Raw genomic sequence first — 19,882 nt, 5'->3', positions numbered from 1 at the left:
TATAATATTGTCTCATTTCATTGTTCCCTATTTTTGAGAGCTTATTTGGTTTGATTAAAAAACTATAATATTCTGCCCAATTTTGAAACTCAACATAAAACAATTGAAAACAATCAGAACTGATTAATCTATATGACATTTGGCACAGTATATGTAGTCATTGGATTAAAACTTTAGTTAAATTGGTCATTTAACTAAAGTTTTAATGGAAAAAGAATGCTTGGTGGCACTCTTGCCCCAATTCCGCTACCATATCTTGCCCAAAACAGCCCATCACGCTGATCCGTAGCCAGGATCCGTTATCGACGGAGACCCCGACACCACGTGACCGGATCGTTCGCCGGTTCGCCCTCGATGTGCTGTCTATTGACTGTTTGCCGCACAACCGGACGAATGTCAGCCCGCGCGAATCTATTGTGCGGCTTTGTGGCCGCAGCTCGCGAAGCTACAGTACACTGTGCGCGGTTAGTTTTGTTACGTTAGTGGGCTGGTCAACATGATGCTGGTTCGGTGTTGGTGGTGGTGATATTGGTAAGGCAAAAACGCACCTTCATTGTGTAGTGTTTGTGACATGCGTTGCCGAGGGTAGCGTTAGCGTGGGTCATCATTGGTACCGGGGCATGTAAATGGAAATGTTTTTGTTTTTGTTATGTTGTTGTTTTTCGCTCCATTCGTTCGTGTGTGCCTTCCCTGCAACACAAAAATATCATCATCACATTTTCGTTCGCCTCACTCCGGCAGCGGGGTGGTAAATTAACACGCGGCGGCTCCACTGCGATGTGCGAAATTACGTTGCAAGCGTTTCGCGGTCGAACGGATGCGGCCGATGGAACGGAAACCGATCTGATTGATCATGTAGATACATTATTGACTGGCGGCACAGAATTTCTCATGTGTGTTGGTGTCGCCGGTGTGTTTGGGATGTAGTTATCGTTTCATCGTTCCGGAGACGGACGCACCGAGATCGACGTTTGCACATACCATTCATAACGTCTAACACCTGCACAATGATAATTGTGCCAGTCTGGAGAAATACAAATTCTTACCGTTCGTTCCGTTTTTAATTGCGCCTTTCGATTCGAGCCCTTATTGAACGAATGATACCGATGTCTGAAGAGGTAGACATTTGTAGAATTGCTGTAAATTACAGTGAGTTATCTTATTTATGCGCTAAGTACGCACTTTGACACTGATCAGCTGCTTGTAAACATCCTTAAAGAAAATGAATCGAAAATGAATTCTTTTGAAACCGTGACACCATCTGATTGAATCACAAATGAACACACGTCACGAGAGAGGGTGGCTCGGTTTGGTCGAAGGGTTCAAAAAGTTTGCCACTTCACATTTATCACTGTCATTCATTAGGCACACGGATCACGTGTAACCTTCTTCGAAAGGCGAACATTTATGGATGTATTTTTTATTCTCTCTCTCTCTCTCTCTCTCTCTCTCTCTCTCTCTCTCTTTTTTTTTTTTTTCTTTACTTTTTTTTCTCTCTCTCTCACACTCTCTCTCTCGCTCTCTCTTACTCTCTCTCTCCCTTTTTTACTTTCTTTCTATCTTTTTCGGTTGCGGTTCGCATATGGAAACCTTACCACTTACAAAAGCCATGGCGTTTGTCTGTCTGGTCGATTGAAATTTCACAGCTTTTACGATATGGTCGTACCGACTGTCGTAAGGTGTGCTGCTCGTTTAATTTTATGTCATTCTGTTCAAAGGTAGTCCAGTATTACGGCTTACATGTATTGGTATATTTCCTGAAGAAAAAAAAGCAGAAAAAAACAAAATCGACAAGTTGAAGCTAAATGGACGGACGCAACCTCAAACCACAATAACCCTCACTATCGAACAAAAAGCCTACCAACGTTGTTCGGCATGCACTAATATTACCAATAAGACCGCACAGAAAGCTAAAAAACGCATACTTCCCTTGCTAATAGTGCCATAAAATTAGAGGTCGTCCTGACTCGTCGGCAGCATTAGGTATTCCACACTCGCCCAACCGCTGTGCAGTGCCTTCCCGCGAGCTACTACACGGAGAACATATTGGGACGAATAAATAATTTATTTGCAAAAGTGTGCTACTCGTTAGCGGTGACAGTTATTCTCGGTGCTCGGTCCTCGAATTGGACGATAAAACGAGGCAACAACGATGACGCAAATATCTGTTGACGATACAAACCGCACCTCGGTCGGCCAATTTCCGAAGGTCGTGTGAGATTTGAATGACAAAATCTGTTGTCCACTGTCCCGCGTACGGGTGTGTGCAGGGTATAGTGTGGCCGTTAATTGAAATACAGAAAAGTATCAAAGCAATATGATTATACGTGATACATCGATGGTCTCAACGGCGAGATTTGAACAATAGATCATTAGATTTGAAAGCACCTATAAAGCAATCTCATAGTGTGTTTATCCATAAATTGTTCAAGAGATAAGCGAAATAGTTTCTAACTCATACAGAGCTTCATTATTATAAATCATTTTAATTGTGGATTTTATTGAACTGTCCCCAGACAGCGATAATCTCTCTTAGTCGAGAATCAGGAATTTTAGTCGAAATATACGGCATATTTTTGACTGTTTTTTGTATATCCACCTTCACGGTAGACAATTTAAGAGTCACATAATGGGCAAAAAGTAGACTCTTCGTAGAAATACCTTTTCGAGTTTTGAGCAAGTATCAAGTACCTTAAGGCATCAAAAAAATATCAGGCAAAACAAATCAATACTTTTGGGTTAAAATTGACCATTAGCTCTGAATGATAAAAGGAATGCTCGATTAGAATTATGTGTAATTGTTTGGATATTGATTACAAGAAATATTACACCTATGTACACATGAAAGTTACGGAAAATATCAGTTTTTATACTATAGCTTACTTCCTTTTTATTATTAACTAACATCCCGACAATCGATTAATGATTTCATTTTAAGATTGCATAGACTTTTTTTTACAACTGCAGCATAATTTCTTTTTTTAAAGGTAGAACATTATTATCGCAAAACCGTCCAGCACGCTTTACGACGCGTGTTCCACCGTAAAGCATAATCATTCTAAGCCACGAGGCCGCCGCACGGCGCCGTCGGTCGCGAAATATTGTGCGTGCAGTACGAGGCGTTCCGTGCCATGCGAGATTTCGTGACTTATCGAATGCGTGTTCCAGCCATCGCGATGCCGGACGGATTGTCGACATCGTCATCGTCCATCTTCGTCGCGGGATGTTTTTACTTTGTGCAAAGACCTCCGTGTGCTTCACGTGCTTTGCGCTGGAAAAACGTGATTTTTACACCCACAAAAGTGGGGAGGGAGTCCCCAACCGTAGCGAGGTAGCTTGCAAGGGGAATTCTGTCCCGGCGCAAGCCCACCGGTGCCCCTTCCGCTGCAACAGGTGACTTACGAGGATTGCGGAGCAGTTTTGCATGCTTCCGAGCGCATGCGGGAAAGATGCTAGCTGGTTTTAATTAACCCTAGAAACACCCTACGGGTGAGTGCAGCCGGTTTGCGGTAGATGGCGGTTCGGCCGTTTGTGAGTAGGCCTGGCGTTCACCCGGTCTAAAGTCTAAAGATGAGTGTGCACGATCACCTGAAAGTTCAAACCCACCACCGTCACGGGTTTGATCTGTTTCTGGTTCGCCGTTCATCGTCATCATCACCATCATCATGATCAGCTGCAGGATCCGGGCGGGGGTTGGTTGGGAAACAATTATCCCGACCTGATCGCTCCCTGCCCTATGATATTGTCTCCCGAGATTCCACCCCTTTCCGACTGTACATCACCCTCCCTCTCATGCGTATCTTGAACACATTTGCTTGAATCAGCCGATTGGAGTTCAAAGTTCGCGAAACCGATCTTGCCCGGCTGGACAGGGTGACGACATGTTTCGTATAAAGTGTCTCGCCGGATCGACTCACGTTCCTACTCGCACGACCGGGGAGACATGCGATGGTTGTTAGCCCAAGAAATCTCATCTGGTAAGACGATTTTAATGTTTCCCACCATTACCGAGGCCAATCAATTTGCGGTGATGAATTTCATTCGAAAGTGCCACACACTACCGTCAAAGTACTTTTGGTGATGTGGTAATAATTCGATAACTGTGCAATTTCTCTAGCATCATGCACTGGCGAGTGCGGGATGTTGTGCATTGCTTTTGCAGTTTTGCCGGCACTTTTACGCTTCGTCGTTGCAGCTTTGTTGCGCCGTAAAATATGCTGAAATATGCAATATAATGTCTCGCTCGTGTTCAAACTTAAACCATAACAAACGCATTCCTTGAATTTGTTTGCCGGAAATGTTTATCGCTAGCCTGTGGGTGTTGGTGTGGTTTGGAATCTGAATCTGAGCTAAAGTTGTGTGCATGCTGAACCGGTTCGAGTTAATGTAAACATACTTCGAATTTATAATTGATAGTTTGTAAAGAGATCCATTTTATGCGCCATTTTGCATATGAAGTATGAAATATCGAGTACTGGAATGTGTTCCACTTTTTATTGCTTTAAAACTGGACTTAGTGGATCAATAATTGTTAGATATAGCAAATTGTTTACATTTCTAATATGTTGTGAATATAAGTAATGAAATAATAGCCAACCTTTGCATTTAAAGGAATGATCTACAAACTCTTTTACAAATTTACTGCAAAATTAATTATGATTCTTTTAAGTCGTTTTATTTCTCAGTTTCCAACACTAGCGCTGTGCTTAAGTTTCAGTAGCTACTATTTTTTTCAAGGTTTCAATTAATTTTAATCTAGCTCTTTTTCTCGCTCACTGAATTGAAAGCTTCTATCATCTCAACATAAAACGCTCGCAAAGCGTCTGCCTGTGCAAGTTTTTTTTTCGTGAGGATTAGTGGTTTTATGGCTCACTACTGCAGTATGAAATCATTACAAAGAAGAAAAAAACAGTGGATTTTTGCAGATGATAGCGCCTGTAATGGGGTTTACCTTTTTATGCGCCCTCTCTTCATCGTGCGGTGTAGCGATGCTGCATTTTGGCAACTAACAAAAAAAAAACGCACATGTTTGCAATTTTTATGGCGCGAATGCTCTGTGTCGACACGCAGCGCGTTGCATTTAAAATGTGTGATTGACTGTGCACATTGTGGTTGAGTGCTACTCTTATCATACTATGGGTTTGGGAGTAGTGTAAGGTTACGTGTCAAGACATGGAGTCTCACGAGGCTCGTAAATTACACCGCTGCCGGATTCAAAATGCAAATGAACTTTGCGATGTTCTCTTTTTGTCTTAGTTACCAACTACCACGGAAGGCTTAAACTCAACTTCATGTAAACCGTTGTCATTTCACTTCGAGGCAGACATTTCAAGTCTCGTACCAGTCCGTTGTACGGATTTTTGGTTAAAAAGCAATTTCTTATGTTACTTACTTGAATACACAATATACCATGCTGAAATTGAAATAAACATCACAAAAATAGTATGCACTTTTCACAGTTCGCTGGGTTTGCATATTACAGCTGCTTATCTAGTTCAATGCAAACATACAACGATCTATTTCATGATTCGTGGCGATAAGCGATAAGATAACGAATGTGGAATGTTTTATGGCTGGGTAAATGAAATAAAATTGTGTACTTAGCCAAGTGCAATTAGTTGTATGGGGGATATTTTATTGGGCAAAGTATCAGTGGCAAAAAACAGCCTGAAAAAAGGTATCCTTGAGGTGCCTGTGTTTATCGGAAAATATGCTCTCGATTCATGGAAACGACATACGATCTGTAACTAATATTATTTCGCAGAAGTGTCCCAAGACTTCCGGGAAACAATATTGTGTGTCTTGTAAGCTCTGGTGGACTTTCTGCACTGCTTTGACATGTTCACGAAATGTGGTGAAATTTCACTGCTGTTGTCTCTATTGATCCTGCATGCTGGCATGTTCCGAGAGCCGTGACATCGGTTAGCTGGGTTCCAAGAAATGTTTCTTCAGCTTACCAAAATCCAATCCAGCATTTTACCCCAGCTCTTCATGGCTCGTTGTTTGACTCGTATTGGTTTCAGTGGCAACCAGTCTTTGTGGCGATTTTGATTCGAGAGCTTTATGCATAAGACACCTAGAGCAATACGGATTGCGACAGCATTCAAAATCCTGAAATGTTTTCTTTATGATTTTCACTTTATAGTATCCCCAAACTAAATAAATATCTCAACAAATATCTTTAAAATATAAAAAAATAATATTTAAAATTGATTTGATGTTAATTTGTTTTGACTGTCTGTGGTTACAAAGTCTGAAAGAAACATGTAGTGGGGTCAAAACTGGAATGTTTTGTAAATATTTTCATTAAAAAGGATTTAAATTTTAAATCGATTTAACAAAACGTAACATAATATTGTAGTATTTTTACAAGTTATTTTTTTAAATTGGTGGAATAACAAAAAAACGTTGTTATTCTAAATAGATAAAAATTTTCACAGATTTTAAGCACTAGTTTTTAGCAAAATTGTTCGTTATAAAGTTAATGAATATCATAGTAATTGAATTTATTTTTGGGTGTCAGTTTGCTTTGCGGCTGCAAACGTTTACAAAGTTTACGGTCGGATAATTCACATCAAATTAAATTTCCTTCGGCTTGGTTTCTCAAAGCGCATGGATTAGATACAGTGCGATTTTCCACCTCCAGAACTGAGGCAACCTTCCGTTCTTTTCCAGCAGAACAATTTCCGGCGCATAAACAAATATCATCCGGTGCCGGATGGAAGGATGGGCACGATTTACCGATAAGACATCATCCCATCCCAAGCAAAGGTTGAATCATCACGATACCTGTCGGGAAATTACATCCATTCATCCACGTGTCGTGTGGGTTGGGAGATGATAAACAGTTAAGCTACTAGTAAATTTCTGTGTCAAAATATGATACATTATACCAATTTGCAGCCAAACCGATAACTCATTTGCTTCACAAGCTTCACAAGCGCAATCAGCAACATCAAATTTAACTACAATGTTTGTTTTTGGCCAAACGACTTTATTGGCAAACACATTTTTATCAACTTTTTAACTATTTCATGTGGTTGTGAGGATACTGTTGTAGAATGAGACACGATCAAATCAAAATGGGCCTTAAAGCTTGTTTGCTCAAATGAAGTGTGTGTACTCTTTTTGACCTTGCTTTGTTATCACATAACACATAGGTTATTTTACTGTGAAAAATGTTTCAAATCTACGTGCCCTCGGGAAAGGTTGTTACCCTGCATGAAAGTTTTAACAATTATCCGATCTTTCGGATGTATGCTTCTGTAGGTTAGACGATGATTAGGTTTGCACTTGATACCGGCTGCGGTTATAGTATATTTTGATACATTTAATCTCACAAACACAAGGTCTCGAATTTTACTGTTTCGGTCAATGTTAGTGATCTCTTATTGGCATCATAATGCATTTTGATATGATTTTGATAGCTAACTGATGTTTAATATTGGCTAATTCTCACACTATCCAGCATACCTTGGTATTTAATGGCGATTGGATGATTTCTACACTGTAGAAAATGTAGTAACGTGAACGATGTATTACAAAACATTCGACTGTTGGAGAAACTTTCAAGTCCTAAATTTACACACAGCCACCGAACCAGATTTCCTTCGCCTTTGATCGTCTCAAATTAAAGCAAGGTTTTAACTATTTCACCAACCTGCCTTACATCACTCTCCAGCTACCCCGTGGCTTCATCATCTGCTTAATCATTGAGAAATGATACACACTTTCAACGTTGATAAGAAACTCGATGGTTACACTATCCGGTTTCCTCCTGCTACTCGAACAACTAGTAAACAGAATGAATTTAAATGTCAGAAAATGTTTGCCAAGACAACAGGGGAATGAGTTCACAGTTTTGGTAAAACCTTGGCAAACGTTTGCTGCAACGATGCATGAATTTCAACCATTTACACCAGCTTGATGGTAAGATATGCGATGCCATCAAATACTTTCAACACTCTATTATATTATGAAATTAATCTGTTCATCATTTCAACAGTTCATCTCTAGTTCTGGACTTAATCTGTTGCCCTCGATGTAAAATTGCACAGCTGGCAAAGCGGAGATTAGCTTTCACGCTCTGATTGATTGCTCCATTTGACGTTCACGCTGGCCAGGGTGGATTTTTGGCAACGGCAGCGAAGCAGATTTCCTTACAATAGAATTGTGCTCGCCACTGATAGGGTGTGTGCTTTTAACTTTTGGAAGAAGCCTTCGTGTATCAATGAAGGTTAGCTCCATATTGGGAGCTTCACGCTCGAAAATAGGTGTGCGCAAACGGAACATTATTTTTCGCTTGGTTTGTCTTTGCTATGCGAGTTGCTATGTTTGCTGGAATTCGAAGTGTAGCGAACGCTTCAAAACGCGTACGGCTTACGTTTGTACGTGGATCCGGCTCTTTTGGTAGGGTACGGCAGTAAAGTTATAGATTGTTTTTCAAGCCAAACTGTTTACACTGCTTAAAATCTACCTTGGATTGTTGCGTAGTGAGTTTGAACAGCTAAGTGACTGTAGATTTCATACCTTTCATACCTGTTTCCTACGTTTGGGTGGTGATCTATGGATTTGTGAGATTGTGAATAGACTTTGATCATAAAAGGAATATCGTGTGTTTCGATTTCAACACATAATATTCCTTTTCGTGCTTCGTGCTATTTTTAACAGAAAAGTGTACCATTTGTGAAACACGAATACCAAGCCATGCGGTGCAAAACGACTGTACCAACTAACGTGCACTTACGTTGGCTTCTTTTTATTTTGAAGAAGGTAGTACAACAAAAACAGGTACACATCAAACATGTTTATTGTCACCCCACAAAATCGCTCGTTTTGCCCATTAGAGCATCGGTGTTGGCGCCGTTCTCGGGATCGTTCTACTTTATTCTCCTTCACACGCTGTTCAACACTGTCGCCGGTGGTGACGATGTTGACTCATCCGAAAAAGGTAGATGACCAGTGACACGGATGACACCTGGATAATCAAGATATATAGTTAAAGTCAGTCAAGGTGCTGTGATCGGTCGTTGTTTACCTCGCATCGCTCGCGTTCGGGAAGACCGGTCGACCAAAGGTGATGCGCAATTCCTAACGGTTACCGTGGTAAGACACGCTTATATTTCCTGTTTCTTTGTCGTTTGGTTCTCGGGCCACACAGCGTTTGGTGTCGTAGCAGGTTTTTGCACGAAACTGCGAAAAAACTGCCTTATGTACTGCAAGGCTCAGTAAGCAATTGTTGGTTATATCGATTGTGATATTTTTTATGTATTCAATAAATGATAATATATTGTTTAAAGTATTTTTAAACGTTCCTATACAAAGCATCCAATTGTTTGCAGAAATAAACAAAAGCTCTTCTTCTGCCATTCTCTCGGTTAGTATACTATAGTTCTACTTCCGATCATATAAAAACCACCGTTATGATGGCATTCGTATCATTCATGTGCATCGGAATGATCGTTCATAGCATCGAGGCATGCTTGGAAACGTGTTATACATTGCTATGTACTGAATGCATGTGCAAACATGCACACCAAACCTCACTGTAAAGAGCAAAAATAGGAAGACAGTGAACGAGAAGCAGCAAATTTACCATAAATGTGAGTCAAATGATATGCGCATGCCGGCAAACGACGAGCTTATCAGGAAGTTGTAACGCACAGCATGTGCATGCATGCGCACATATGCGTCGGCTCGGTGCGATTTTCCGTCTTTTGCATCGCGCACAGCCGCTTCCCGTCGTTGTTGGAAGCGTTGTTTATGTGTTGCTCCCTTCACACAAGATGCAACTCACCCGTTCACGGTCGATTGCACACACAGAAACCTTTGCCGGTGACGTCACCTAGCTTGAGTTAAGCCATCCGCTGTTGTTTTGGGCAGTAGTTGAGATGTGTTTACGCTGTATTCGATACAGGAAATGGAGTTGTAACGAGAATACCACCGCTAAGCTCACTAAATCGTAAACAACATACTTTGGATTTGCTTTTGTGCAACATCACAAATTATTCGTGTTTGAAGCGAAAAACGTTTGAAACACGAAAAACATTCTTATTAGTGAAGAAGAAAAAAGCAGAAAATATCACGCAAATGTTGTTGGATGTGGATTGTTTTTAGAGAAGTCAAATGAAAGGGATTTGCTTGTAGGAAAAAGCATCGTGCAACAAATGGCTTTAAGTACTAAGATTGGAAGATAACAATTGAATGGAGTAGTAGAGATGATTGTTTGTCTTTAAATGTTGTTTCGCATGTTAGAAGTTCATTTACTCAATGTTTTTTTAGTGCAATAGACTGTTTGAGATTGTGTGGAGATTGTTAACGTGTTGTGTAAAAAGTGTAACGTTTTGTATTTCTAAGAGCAGCATATCGGTGATCTAATGTTATTTGTTCTTTGATAACGCAAATAGACTAGTAAAAGTTCATTATTGAGATTTATGGGAGATTTAGTGTCTCATTTTAAGTATTATTAGCATTCAACGAATCGTTCAATTCCTTACATGTATAGAGTAAATATAACATTTCTACAAAGACCACCTTCAGCTGAATGCTCGGAATCAACCAAAAGAGATAATGCTCACCAATATACACATGTACTCAGTCAAAATCAAACAATAAACACATCTTACTGGAGCACTGTGCCCTCAGTACGAAACAGTGAAGTGCTTTTGCTTCGTTCGATGCTTTGTTTCCTGCCCAACCGTTCTCGAGACTATCGACACTCATCGATTAGAGTATATTTTTGTTAAGAGCTGACGTGAACGTTTGTGACCGTACAATGCAACACAACGGACCAAGTGCAAGTCAACAAAATAGACACACGAACCCAGCACACGTACACGTTGGATTAAATATCCAACTCCAGTCTATTGGTCTTATCCAAGGCGACCGGTGACGTCAAACGGCGATCGACGACGGTCGCATTATCATCGTTGCTCGTGCGAAACACTCGCCGGGTGTTAGCAGTGTCATTGATTTTCGCTAAACCCGGTTCCTGCCGGACAGAATGCATGCCACGCAAGTCATTCTTTTGCAGCAAAAAGAAAGGAACAAAAAGTGCCACCCAAGTGTGCCGAGCTAGAGATAGTAGCAAAGTATAGTCTTTACTTTTTTGTGCTCTTTAGAAGAACATCGAATCCTTCCTTGATCGATTGACATTACATGACTATGAAGTGTTGTATTGAAGCTTCTCTCGTGTGCAGCTCGTTGCAATGCCATCGCACGCGCGTAAATATTTGACCCTACCGTTGACGGAATGTGACGATGATTGCTTTCCACTCTAGAAACGAAGGCTTCTCCAACGAGTTGTGCCCTGTGCGGAAATAAACAGCATCCAAAGCAAACAGTTTACTACGTGTAACTCCTTTTTGCCATACGGCTAGCGGCTTGTTGGCACCGTGTGGCTTCCGGTTGCACGCACGAAAGTCCTTGGTAGTGCAATATTGTAGCTGATTGCTGCGTCTGATAGTACTGATGGTCGGTTATCCTATTGAGAAGAAAATGGTTGTGTAACGAGCTGCAAATTGTTGCTTTCTTCTCATTCGAAAAGTATTTTGTGTGTGTGTGTGTGTGTGTGTGTAGAATGTCATTTTTTCCTATTCCTTTTTTATCAGAACTCGTATAACATTACGTTTTCTATCATTGAAACGTCACTAATTTGTCACCTTATCCAAAACAGCTGCCTGCAGAAACCAATTATACCTTCAGTGACCAAATCCGTCGGCAGGATAGCGCGCCTTACGTCTAATTAAGTTGTTGTAGCGGTGTGCCTTGGTGTGTGCTGCGGCCAACCCGACCCGGCCAACGGTCGGCCCCATGCGCACGGAGCGGCCCAGTGCAATGTGCGACGGCAGAGATAAATTACGACCTGACCTCGGCCGTGATATTGAACGCCGTTTTGCTAACGATGTTTACAAACAACCGCCTGCAACTCGTACGAAGGTGGAGGACATCCGTCATCCGTCGGCAGGCGAACTAAAAATAGTGCTCCCAGCGTTGTCAAGCCTTGTCTTGTTCGTACTCTTTCTTTATGTATTTTTTCTTCTGTTCCTACATGTTGTTTTTTCCGATAGAACAAGATCAACCGAATGGATGTAGCACTATTTATCGTCCCTTGTGTTGGATCGAGTAAATTAGAACATCGTCTCCACCTCTTCCAGCGTGGTCCAAGCTTCTGAAAATGACATGTCATGGAGATGTTAAAGGACTCCCGAGATAAAGAATCGAGGTGGTACCACTTTGTGACGGAAGTGCTAAATTTGCAGCTTAGTGATAGGTATGGAACAGAGAAAACACGTGCATTAAACGGATCTCTTCCGGCATGGATAGCTCTCTGCTACATCGGTAGCACCTAACCCGACCAAGCGACGATGGGACACCGCATCCGGTGATGAAACTGTGGTATCTGATAACGCCGAGAATCACGATGGCTACATAGTAACATCCCAACAGTATTGTGCCGCCCATGTGGTTGCCACTTTCATCGGATCTTGTTGCGGACCGCTGTTGGGACGATGCGAGCGTCCACTGAAGGGCTGCAATTTATGGCTTGTTTACACTGCGCGGCAGTACGCGTCTTGTTGGATGCATCTTGTTCACTCAGACCTCGACCCAGTGGCTGCTGATACTTAGCATACCGTAAACTGTTCTGTAAACACAAACAAGCACCCACATCTCGGGTGCGGTCTGCGGACGGTCTGGCGTGTGAGGGTGGTTCGTGATAAGGGCTGAAAGTTTCGTAGCGACATTCGACATGGTTTCTTGCCAGTTGGTGGAAAAATTATCGCCACCAGTTGGAAAACTAATTGAAATAGTTTCATAAGAAAGGGACGGGGCAAGGGTTGCGTTTACATGCTACACATGATGATGGCACTGTAATCTTAACTAACATTTATGTCTTCTTTTGATATCATTTTCAGGAAACCGTGAGTCGACAGGAGGACAACGTTAATTCAGACGCGTACATTTGCCTTAGTTCAAGATGGTAAGTTTTCATTAATTTCTTGACACATAACACGCATTATTATTGTAGTATGTTTAGCTTTCAACATATATATTCTTAACCGTCCAATGATATGCTTAATTGATGGTAATAATTTATGAGACGGTTGTTCAAGAAAATTCGACTTACAATTTGTAGACGAGAAGTATAATATTATTCTAATTTAATAGGTTCAGCATTGAATTTTATATTGATCTTGATTTGATTTATACTTTGATTAACATATAGTCTTATTGATGATTAAAAACATATTTTATATTGAGTGAACCTTCAAACCAGTTTACTCTCATCCATGTCAACATAATGTTTCCTCTAAGCCACCAATGTTTGTCTCCAAAGCATCCATTTATTCAACCGCTTTGTTGACTAAGTTGAACTTCATTTTTGAAAATATGTTAATCAGTGTAAATCGCACAATTTTCTATTTAATGCTTATACATTAAAATATTACGATTTTTACAATTTTAATGGAATATTCTAAGTTGGCATGTATGTTGATGTACAAACAATGCCGTAAACCATTATTCAATTTAACTTTTTTTACAAATATTTTTAGAGAAATACTATAAAGTTGTTACATACCTGCTAAAATACTTTATAAATTTATAAGCGTTTACAAGTTCATAAGCGGGGGGAGAGTGTGGCAAACCATGGGATTAGAGCAGTGCTCATCAACCTTTTTAGGATCGCGGACTACTTGGCTTTTAAAATAAATTTGCCGCGGCCGACATCTATTGCAGGCATACACTATATGGACTTAGTTCAAAAATTTTAATTAAAAATATGTTTAAATCTTATTTTAGACGTGCCTGTTGAAAATTAAATCTTGATTGTGGGAAAAAAATTGCACGATATGTGTGTATGGTCTAGAAAATAGTTAAATAATAAGCGTTTTCTTAAAAAAAAAATCCAGTTTTTCGCGGACCTCTTCCGTAAACGCCCTGGATCACAGGTTGGAGTCCACTGGCTTAGAGCCAACATTTAGCGATCACTGTTGTATCATTTTTAACTTATTCAATGCTGTAGTAGCATCACTATAGTTATCTTTTGTAGCTGTGCTTTTTTAATTAAATACGCAATATTGAATGAAATTAATTAATGAGAGTTTCTTTTACTCATCAGGCTACTTCACCGGCAAAGAATCCTCTCCCTGTCATCACGCTAAACAGTGCGAATTTCAATGATTGTAAGGATCTTGACTCGATCACCTTCGTAGATACCGTCGCATTCTTTCCTTTCGCAACTTGTTACCGTCCGACCAGCGATGACATCGACAACGATCGCACCGGTTGCACCGACAGCGCCAACGCTGGTCGCTCCCTCTACCACAGCCGTCCTGCCGTCTTCGTGCCGTTCTGCCGTGCCGGTGGTTACAATTCGCAGTGCTGAGCTGCCGAATACCGGCGACGGTACGGGTGGTACAAACGGTGGTCGTTTGATACGCAGGAAGGAGTTTCTGGGCGAGTCCAATCGTACCACATCGCTAAAGACACTGTCGTGTGATTTGAGTGAGATTCTGGTGAAAAATCTAAGCCTGAGACGCAGCGAAACGTCCGAACGGCGCCCACACGCCGACACACTCGAGCAGCTCGAGCCAGCGACGTCATCGGGACCGGTGGTGCAGCAGCACCCACAGTGCAGCGGCACTGCAGGAAGTGGTACTATCGACGGCCGTGTTAGTAGTAGTGGTAGTAGTGCCGATAGTGGTGCCGACAGTCGCGCACAAACCACCCTGTGCGATACGTTCACTTCGGTGAACAAACTCATACGGTTGAAGCGCGTTTCGAGCGATGGTAACAATCTGAGCCGGCTGTCAACGGTAGTCACGACCACGAATGCCAGCGGTGGCTGTGGGGGAGGACCTGGTGGTGGTGCTGGTGCGAACTATACCAAGATCTTAGAACCTGCTCCGGGCAAACCGCCGCCGCCCGGTTCGTTCAAGCGGGTGGAGATAAGTGTGTGCGAACGAACGCCCAATGTGACACAGTGTGCTGATCATGGTCCAGACCATCAACCGTCAGTGAGTGAATCCGAGTCGGAAAGTGGGGAAGAGTGTGCAAATAACGAATATCCGAAGCAAAGGGCAGCAGCGCCAGTGCACAGAAGTGTGATCGTGAACCAGCTCGATCAAGTGGACGAGCACTGCCCGCTGCTAGCCGTGAACGAAGATGGCGGTGCGCCAACTACACTAGCACTTCAGAAAAAGAAAGCGACCCTGGTGTTTACCAGAAAGAAGATTCCAGAAGCAGGGGCGACCGTCCGCCGTTCCAGTGAGCGTGATTTAACGTCACCTGGCGTTGGTGCGTCATCGTGTAGTGCATCGAAAGTGATTCTGCGCCGTCGTGTGCGACTCAGTGGCGATTGGTTGGGCAGAAGTGTAGATAACGGTGAGAAAGTCGAATTTAAAAGGCGCAGCTTACAGTGGCCCATCGGTTTCACGTCCGGTGATAGCAGAACGGCGACACAGCTGGCCGACCTCGTCGAAGGAAATCGGCGGGGCGGCGCAGATACTGCGAACAAGTTTCGCCACTCCTGGAACGCACCAGGATACGACATACTCGAGGAAGACTCGGGAGTCGAACGGAGGAGTGGAGATTTTGGGAAGGTGTGTTGACTTCAGGACATCACGTTCCCCAGTAAGCGACTAGTTCGACTAATATTGCTTTCGGTTTTTTCGTCCACAGGACTTTGCTTCTATCATTCACAACCTGGCTGGGCTAAGGAATCACCACCTTGCGAATGGGACGCATGAGTCCGTGTCCCTGCTCGAGCAGCACTCGCCTCAGATTGTCCCGACGCGGGCAGCGCGCCCGACCTCGCTCGGAGGCTCCGGGCAGGGGCTTCGGCGGGGTCCAGCGAGCTGGATCCAGTCGTCCCCGATGGTGCCCTCGAGTGGGGTCGCCGGTACGGGTGCTGGAGCAGGACCGGGCGGCGGTGGCATCGGGGGCACCGGTGGCAATGGGGAAAGCAGCCCGCACACCGGAGCGTTGACCGGTCCGGTGCCTCGCAAACGGCGCTTTGAAGCATTTCTCAAGAATCTCGTCGGCCGGCGACCGTCGAAAGAGCCTCCACCGGCAGCTCCTCCACCGCCGCCCCCGCCACTGCTCAGCTCGCCCGAAATCAAGATCAGCAAAAGCCCGTCCGAGCACAATCTGGCGGACATAGCGCGCAGCCGGTTGAACATCTCCACCACCTCGCTGTCGTCCGTGCACCAGCGGCTGTGGTCGGTGGTCCCACTGCTGAAGCGCGATGTCAGCTGCAACAGCCTCGCTTCGCCCAAGACGACGCCCCTGCTGCTGGACAGCCAGATGGCGTCGTCCGGCGAGGGTGGCGGCGGCGGCCCGGGGCTGCTTACTCTCGGCGGCCTCAAGGCGGGTGCTGCCGGCGGTCCCCGCGGTCTGCGGAAGTGTGAAACCGTGCTGGCACTGACGAACGCCACCTCCCAAACGCTGGAACCAATCCGGCCGCTCAACCGGCTACGTAACTGTGCGTCTGTGGCCACCTGCTCCCGTTGTTCTAGTCTACTGTCACTGGCTGCGGCCGGTTCGCGCTACTCGCTCAACGCATCCAATGGTGCGTTCGTGCCCGTGTCCGCGACCGAGGCACACGAACCGACCGAAGTGCCCAAACCGAAAAAGGGCTCCCTCGACGGTAGCTCGAAGCGGAAGTACGTCGGCAACCTGCTGCGGCTCACGACGACCAGCTGCTCCTCCTCCAGTTCGTCCTCGGGCGCCTCGTCGCCCAGCTCGTCGTCCACGCCGTCCTCGTCCTCGTCCGGGGCTTCCTCGCCCAGCCCCAACTCGGCGACGGGAAGTCCGGCCGGTGCGTCCGTCTCGTCCAAAACCGTTATGTTTTCCCCTAGTCCCACGCAGCTGCTACCGATATCGCCGATCAACAGCCACTCCGCAACGATGACGACAACGACGAAGGCCTTAACGCCTACGATTAAGTTCACCTGCAAACTGTGCCTTGGCGAGTTCAGTGCCGAGAACCTGACCCGCATCTCGCAGTGTGCTTGCTCGTTCTGCACCGAGGTAAGTTACGTCTCAAGTTTCCCAAAACTTTTGGAAATCAATGTCTACGAAAACCCCAGTAGAAATCAGTTTTTTCCTGATCCCCAGTTAAACCCCAGCGTGAAAACCATATGGTACGATCATACCAGTTCACTCCAGCTCTGCTTAGGCTCGAGCTTGTCTGGGAAACACTCATGTTGGGTGTAAGAATCGGTGGCATGATTCTTACTAACTCACTGCTGCTATAGATCTAACGGCATTCCCGCTCTCTTGAAGTAAGACGAACGAACAGTGCTCTAGAATGTCACATGGTGTACTCTCAGTGTGATACGATACATGCCGCTGGTGTTAAATGACGGATGGCCTCGGTGCGCGACAAGTACCGTTTTATGCCATCGAACTTCCGTTGCGTGTGAACTCGCACGATGCTCGATTACAGATGCAGTGCCCCCCCCCCCCCCCCCTTCCCACCATACCTCATACTATGGTTCCTTGTCCAGCTCGCACCAACACACCTTTAATCCACCTTTCCGGAAGGACAGCTAACACGCTTGCTCGTTGTACTCCAATAGAGCTGGTTTGGTTGTCATGTTTAAAACGAAACGTGGGGTGGGGGGAGTAGGTACGTGCCCACCACTGGCCACAGATATAACTGTAGTCCGGCGCCATTTCCGTAGACACAGACACAGCTCGTGGTGTAAAGGGAGAGAGGGGGCACAAGCCATGATGTAGTTCGTGAAAACCGGTATCGTTGCATCCGCGGAGAAGAGTCAGTTGAGTGTTGAGCACACATTGGGGTCATGTGTGTGCGTACGTTTGTATGTGTGTGTGTGTGTTTGTGTAGTGTAGGCACGACCAGGAAGACTGCTGACTGCGTTCGGTGTGACCCTACAGTTTCGCGTCGTAAATAAATGGCGATATCCGCGGTTGGTGTGTGCCATCTTTTGTCCAATGCATGACCCGGCACATGATGGCCGGGATAAAAATGTAGGTACAGGCTTATTCATTCGCAGCTTACACTTACACTCATCATTTACTCAAGGTGTGTCACCGCTGCCGTTATGTATAGGTTTACACCGTGTTGTTTTGGCATGTGGTGCGCGTTTCTAATAAAAGCGAGACCACATTATGAATGGCGCTAATAAAACAAACAAATGGAGAGTTTCTTGCGATGAAGCCACGCACAGAGCTGTAATAAAATCCTTGCCCAAGCCAAATTACATCTCATGTATAGCACATTTCGCTTACATTTGCCCTGGTGCGCCCTGAAGCTCTTCATCGAATCTAGTGCACCAACGCACACCGGTCGCGTTAAGCGTAATCAACCTTATTAGCTTGTTATCTTTTCAGTATTGCTGAGAGTAACCTACACCTCATTTCCACCTTGAACCACCATAGTCCGAACCGAGGCGAACCGAGCTGGGGTGGGGTCTAGTTTGATCTGCAATTTTCCGCAACTTTCCAGCTCCTGCTAGCACCGCCTGCAGAAGCATTTTTTCAATGCAGCTTACAGGCAGTGCTGGAAATAAAGACGTTTTTCGGGGCTACGGGGTACGGTTGTTCTACGGGAGGATGGTGATTCCACGAAATTCTCCTACCGCGTGTGGTACGTTGTACATAGCGATGAGAAAGAGAAAGAGAATGAGATACCGACGGTCCCAAATTAACGGCAAGATTCCGGTTTGGAACCGGTTTTTCTCTGCCGGGGCAAATATTTGCCATTTAATGAATTGCATGACATTGCAGACATTCTTTTTCAGCTGTGTGTTGTAGTAGCTAGGCTATTGCTATCGATGGTGCTGTTGTGTCGTCAAAAACTCATCAATGTCATGCTCGCTTTACTGCGCATGTTTTAAATAGCGCAACAAAAGAGAGAGAGAGGGGGGGGGGGGTGAAAACACCTAACGGGTCTTGTCAATAGCGCACATTGTTATCATTGCGTTCGGTTTGGGGTAAAGGATTTTTTGATAATGTCTAGGTGGCATTAGTATCGGAGCTTGGGGCGGTTTCTAAAAATAGAAAATGTTTACTGATTATATTAACTTCTTTTTTATCTAAAGTCAGCTAAAGCCATAGGTTCATTACCTAGCACGTTTTAGGTAGTTATTAATATAATTAATATAATATATCCAACTTGAGCCGTTTTGTGTGGCCGGATGGTTGATTTCTGCAATGGTCCGAAACCCGTTTTTCTATGGCAAAAGTTCTTTGTTAATTTTGCAAGAACAAGAGCATGAGGATGAAGAAAAAAAATGAACCGATTTTGGACATGCTAGTCCACAAATAACTATTCCAAAAATAGCCTGTCACAAACAAGCATTACGATGTATGACTTATTATAAATTCGTCGTTTATCGATTTTTCAGCGAAAAAGCCGGTTTCAGTGTACTGAAGCGTTCGATGATTGATTTACTTCATAGTGTCTTCCCGTTGGGTGCTAGTTTCTTCATTACCAAAACCACCTTAAGATGTTCTGTAGATGTTTTGGTAATTAAAATATTGAAATTTACTTCTAATTGGTTATTATACCCTACGCAAACACTATAAGTCCGTTATCGCATCGGCAAATAACGTGTCCAGCCAGGAAGGCTTCATACTGCTTCGGTTTCATCAACAGCATCAGCCCAGTTGCTTTCTCTTCAGCAAGCCAGCCTGCCGCCCTGCACTACACAACAAAAGACCGTCTAAATTATTCAACACTGCAAACACATCACTTCATGGCGTGGAATAATGTCAAGCAGATTTTGTCCCAGCACAGTGCGCGCGTCGCCGGCACGGCTGCTACCACCCATACACTACGCCCTGCGTCCATTTTTGAATGGCTAAGAAAAGGCTGGTGTGCCTCGAAGTCACTGAACTCCTGCTCGAGAAC

At 44.1% G+C, this 19,882-nt stretch overlaps 1 protein-coding gene and 1 pseudogene across 1 annotated transcript in view; both read left to right on the top strand.

The window, feature by feature from the left end:
* LOC121592247 overlaps nt 1–12,946 on the top strand; it is a 26,211-nt pseudogene extending 13,265 nt beyond the window's left edge.
* LOC121591750 (mucin-5AC-like) overlaps nt 12,109–19,882 on the top strand; it is a 21,743-nt gene continuing 13,969 nt past the window's right edge. Inside the window, exons 1-4 of the mRNA XM_041912643.1 lie at nt 12,109–12,271; nt 12,915–12,979; nt 14,120–15,602; nt 15,682–17,031. Coding sequence (XP_041768577.1) covers nt 14,262–15,602; nt 15,682–17,031 — 2,691 coding nt within the window. The 5' untranslated portion in view covers nt 12,109–12,271; nt 12,915–12,979; nt 14,120–14,261. The remainder of the gene's footprint in view (nt 12,272–12,914; nt 12,980–14,119; nt 15,603–15,681; nt 17,032–19,882) is intronic.

This window comes from Anopheles merus, chromosome 2L (assembly GCF_017562075.2).
Source record: "Anopheles merus strain MAF chromosome 2L, AmerM5.1, whole genome shotgun sequence".
NCBI classification, from domain to species: Eukaryota; Metazoa; Arthropoda; class Insecta; order Diptera; family Culicidae; genus Anopheles; species Anopheles merus.
The sequence above is the reverse complement of the archived record's forward strand: the minus strand, read 5'-3'. Positions and strand labels throughout refer to the sequence as shown.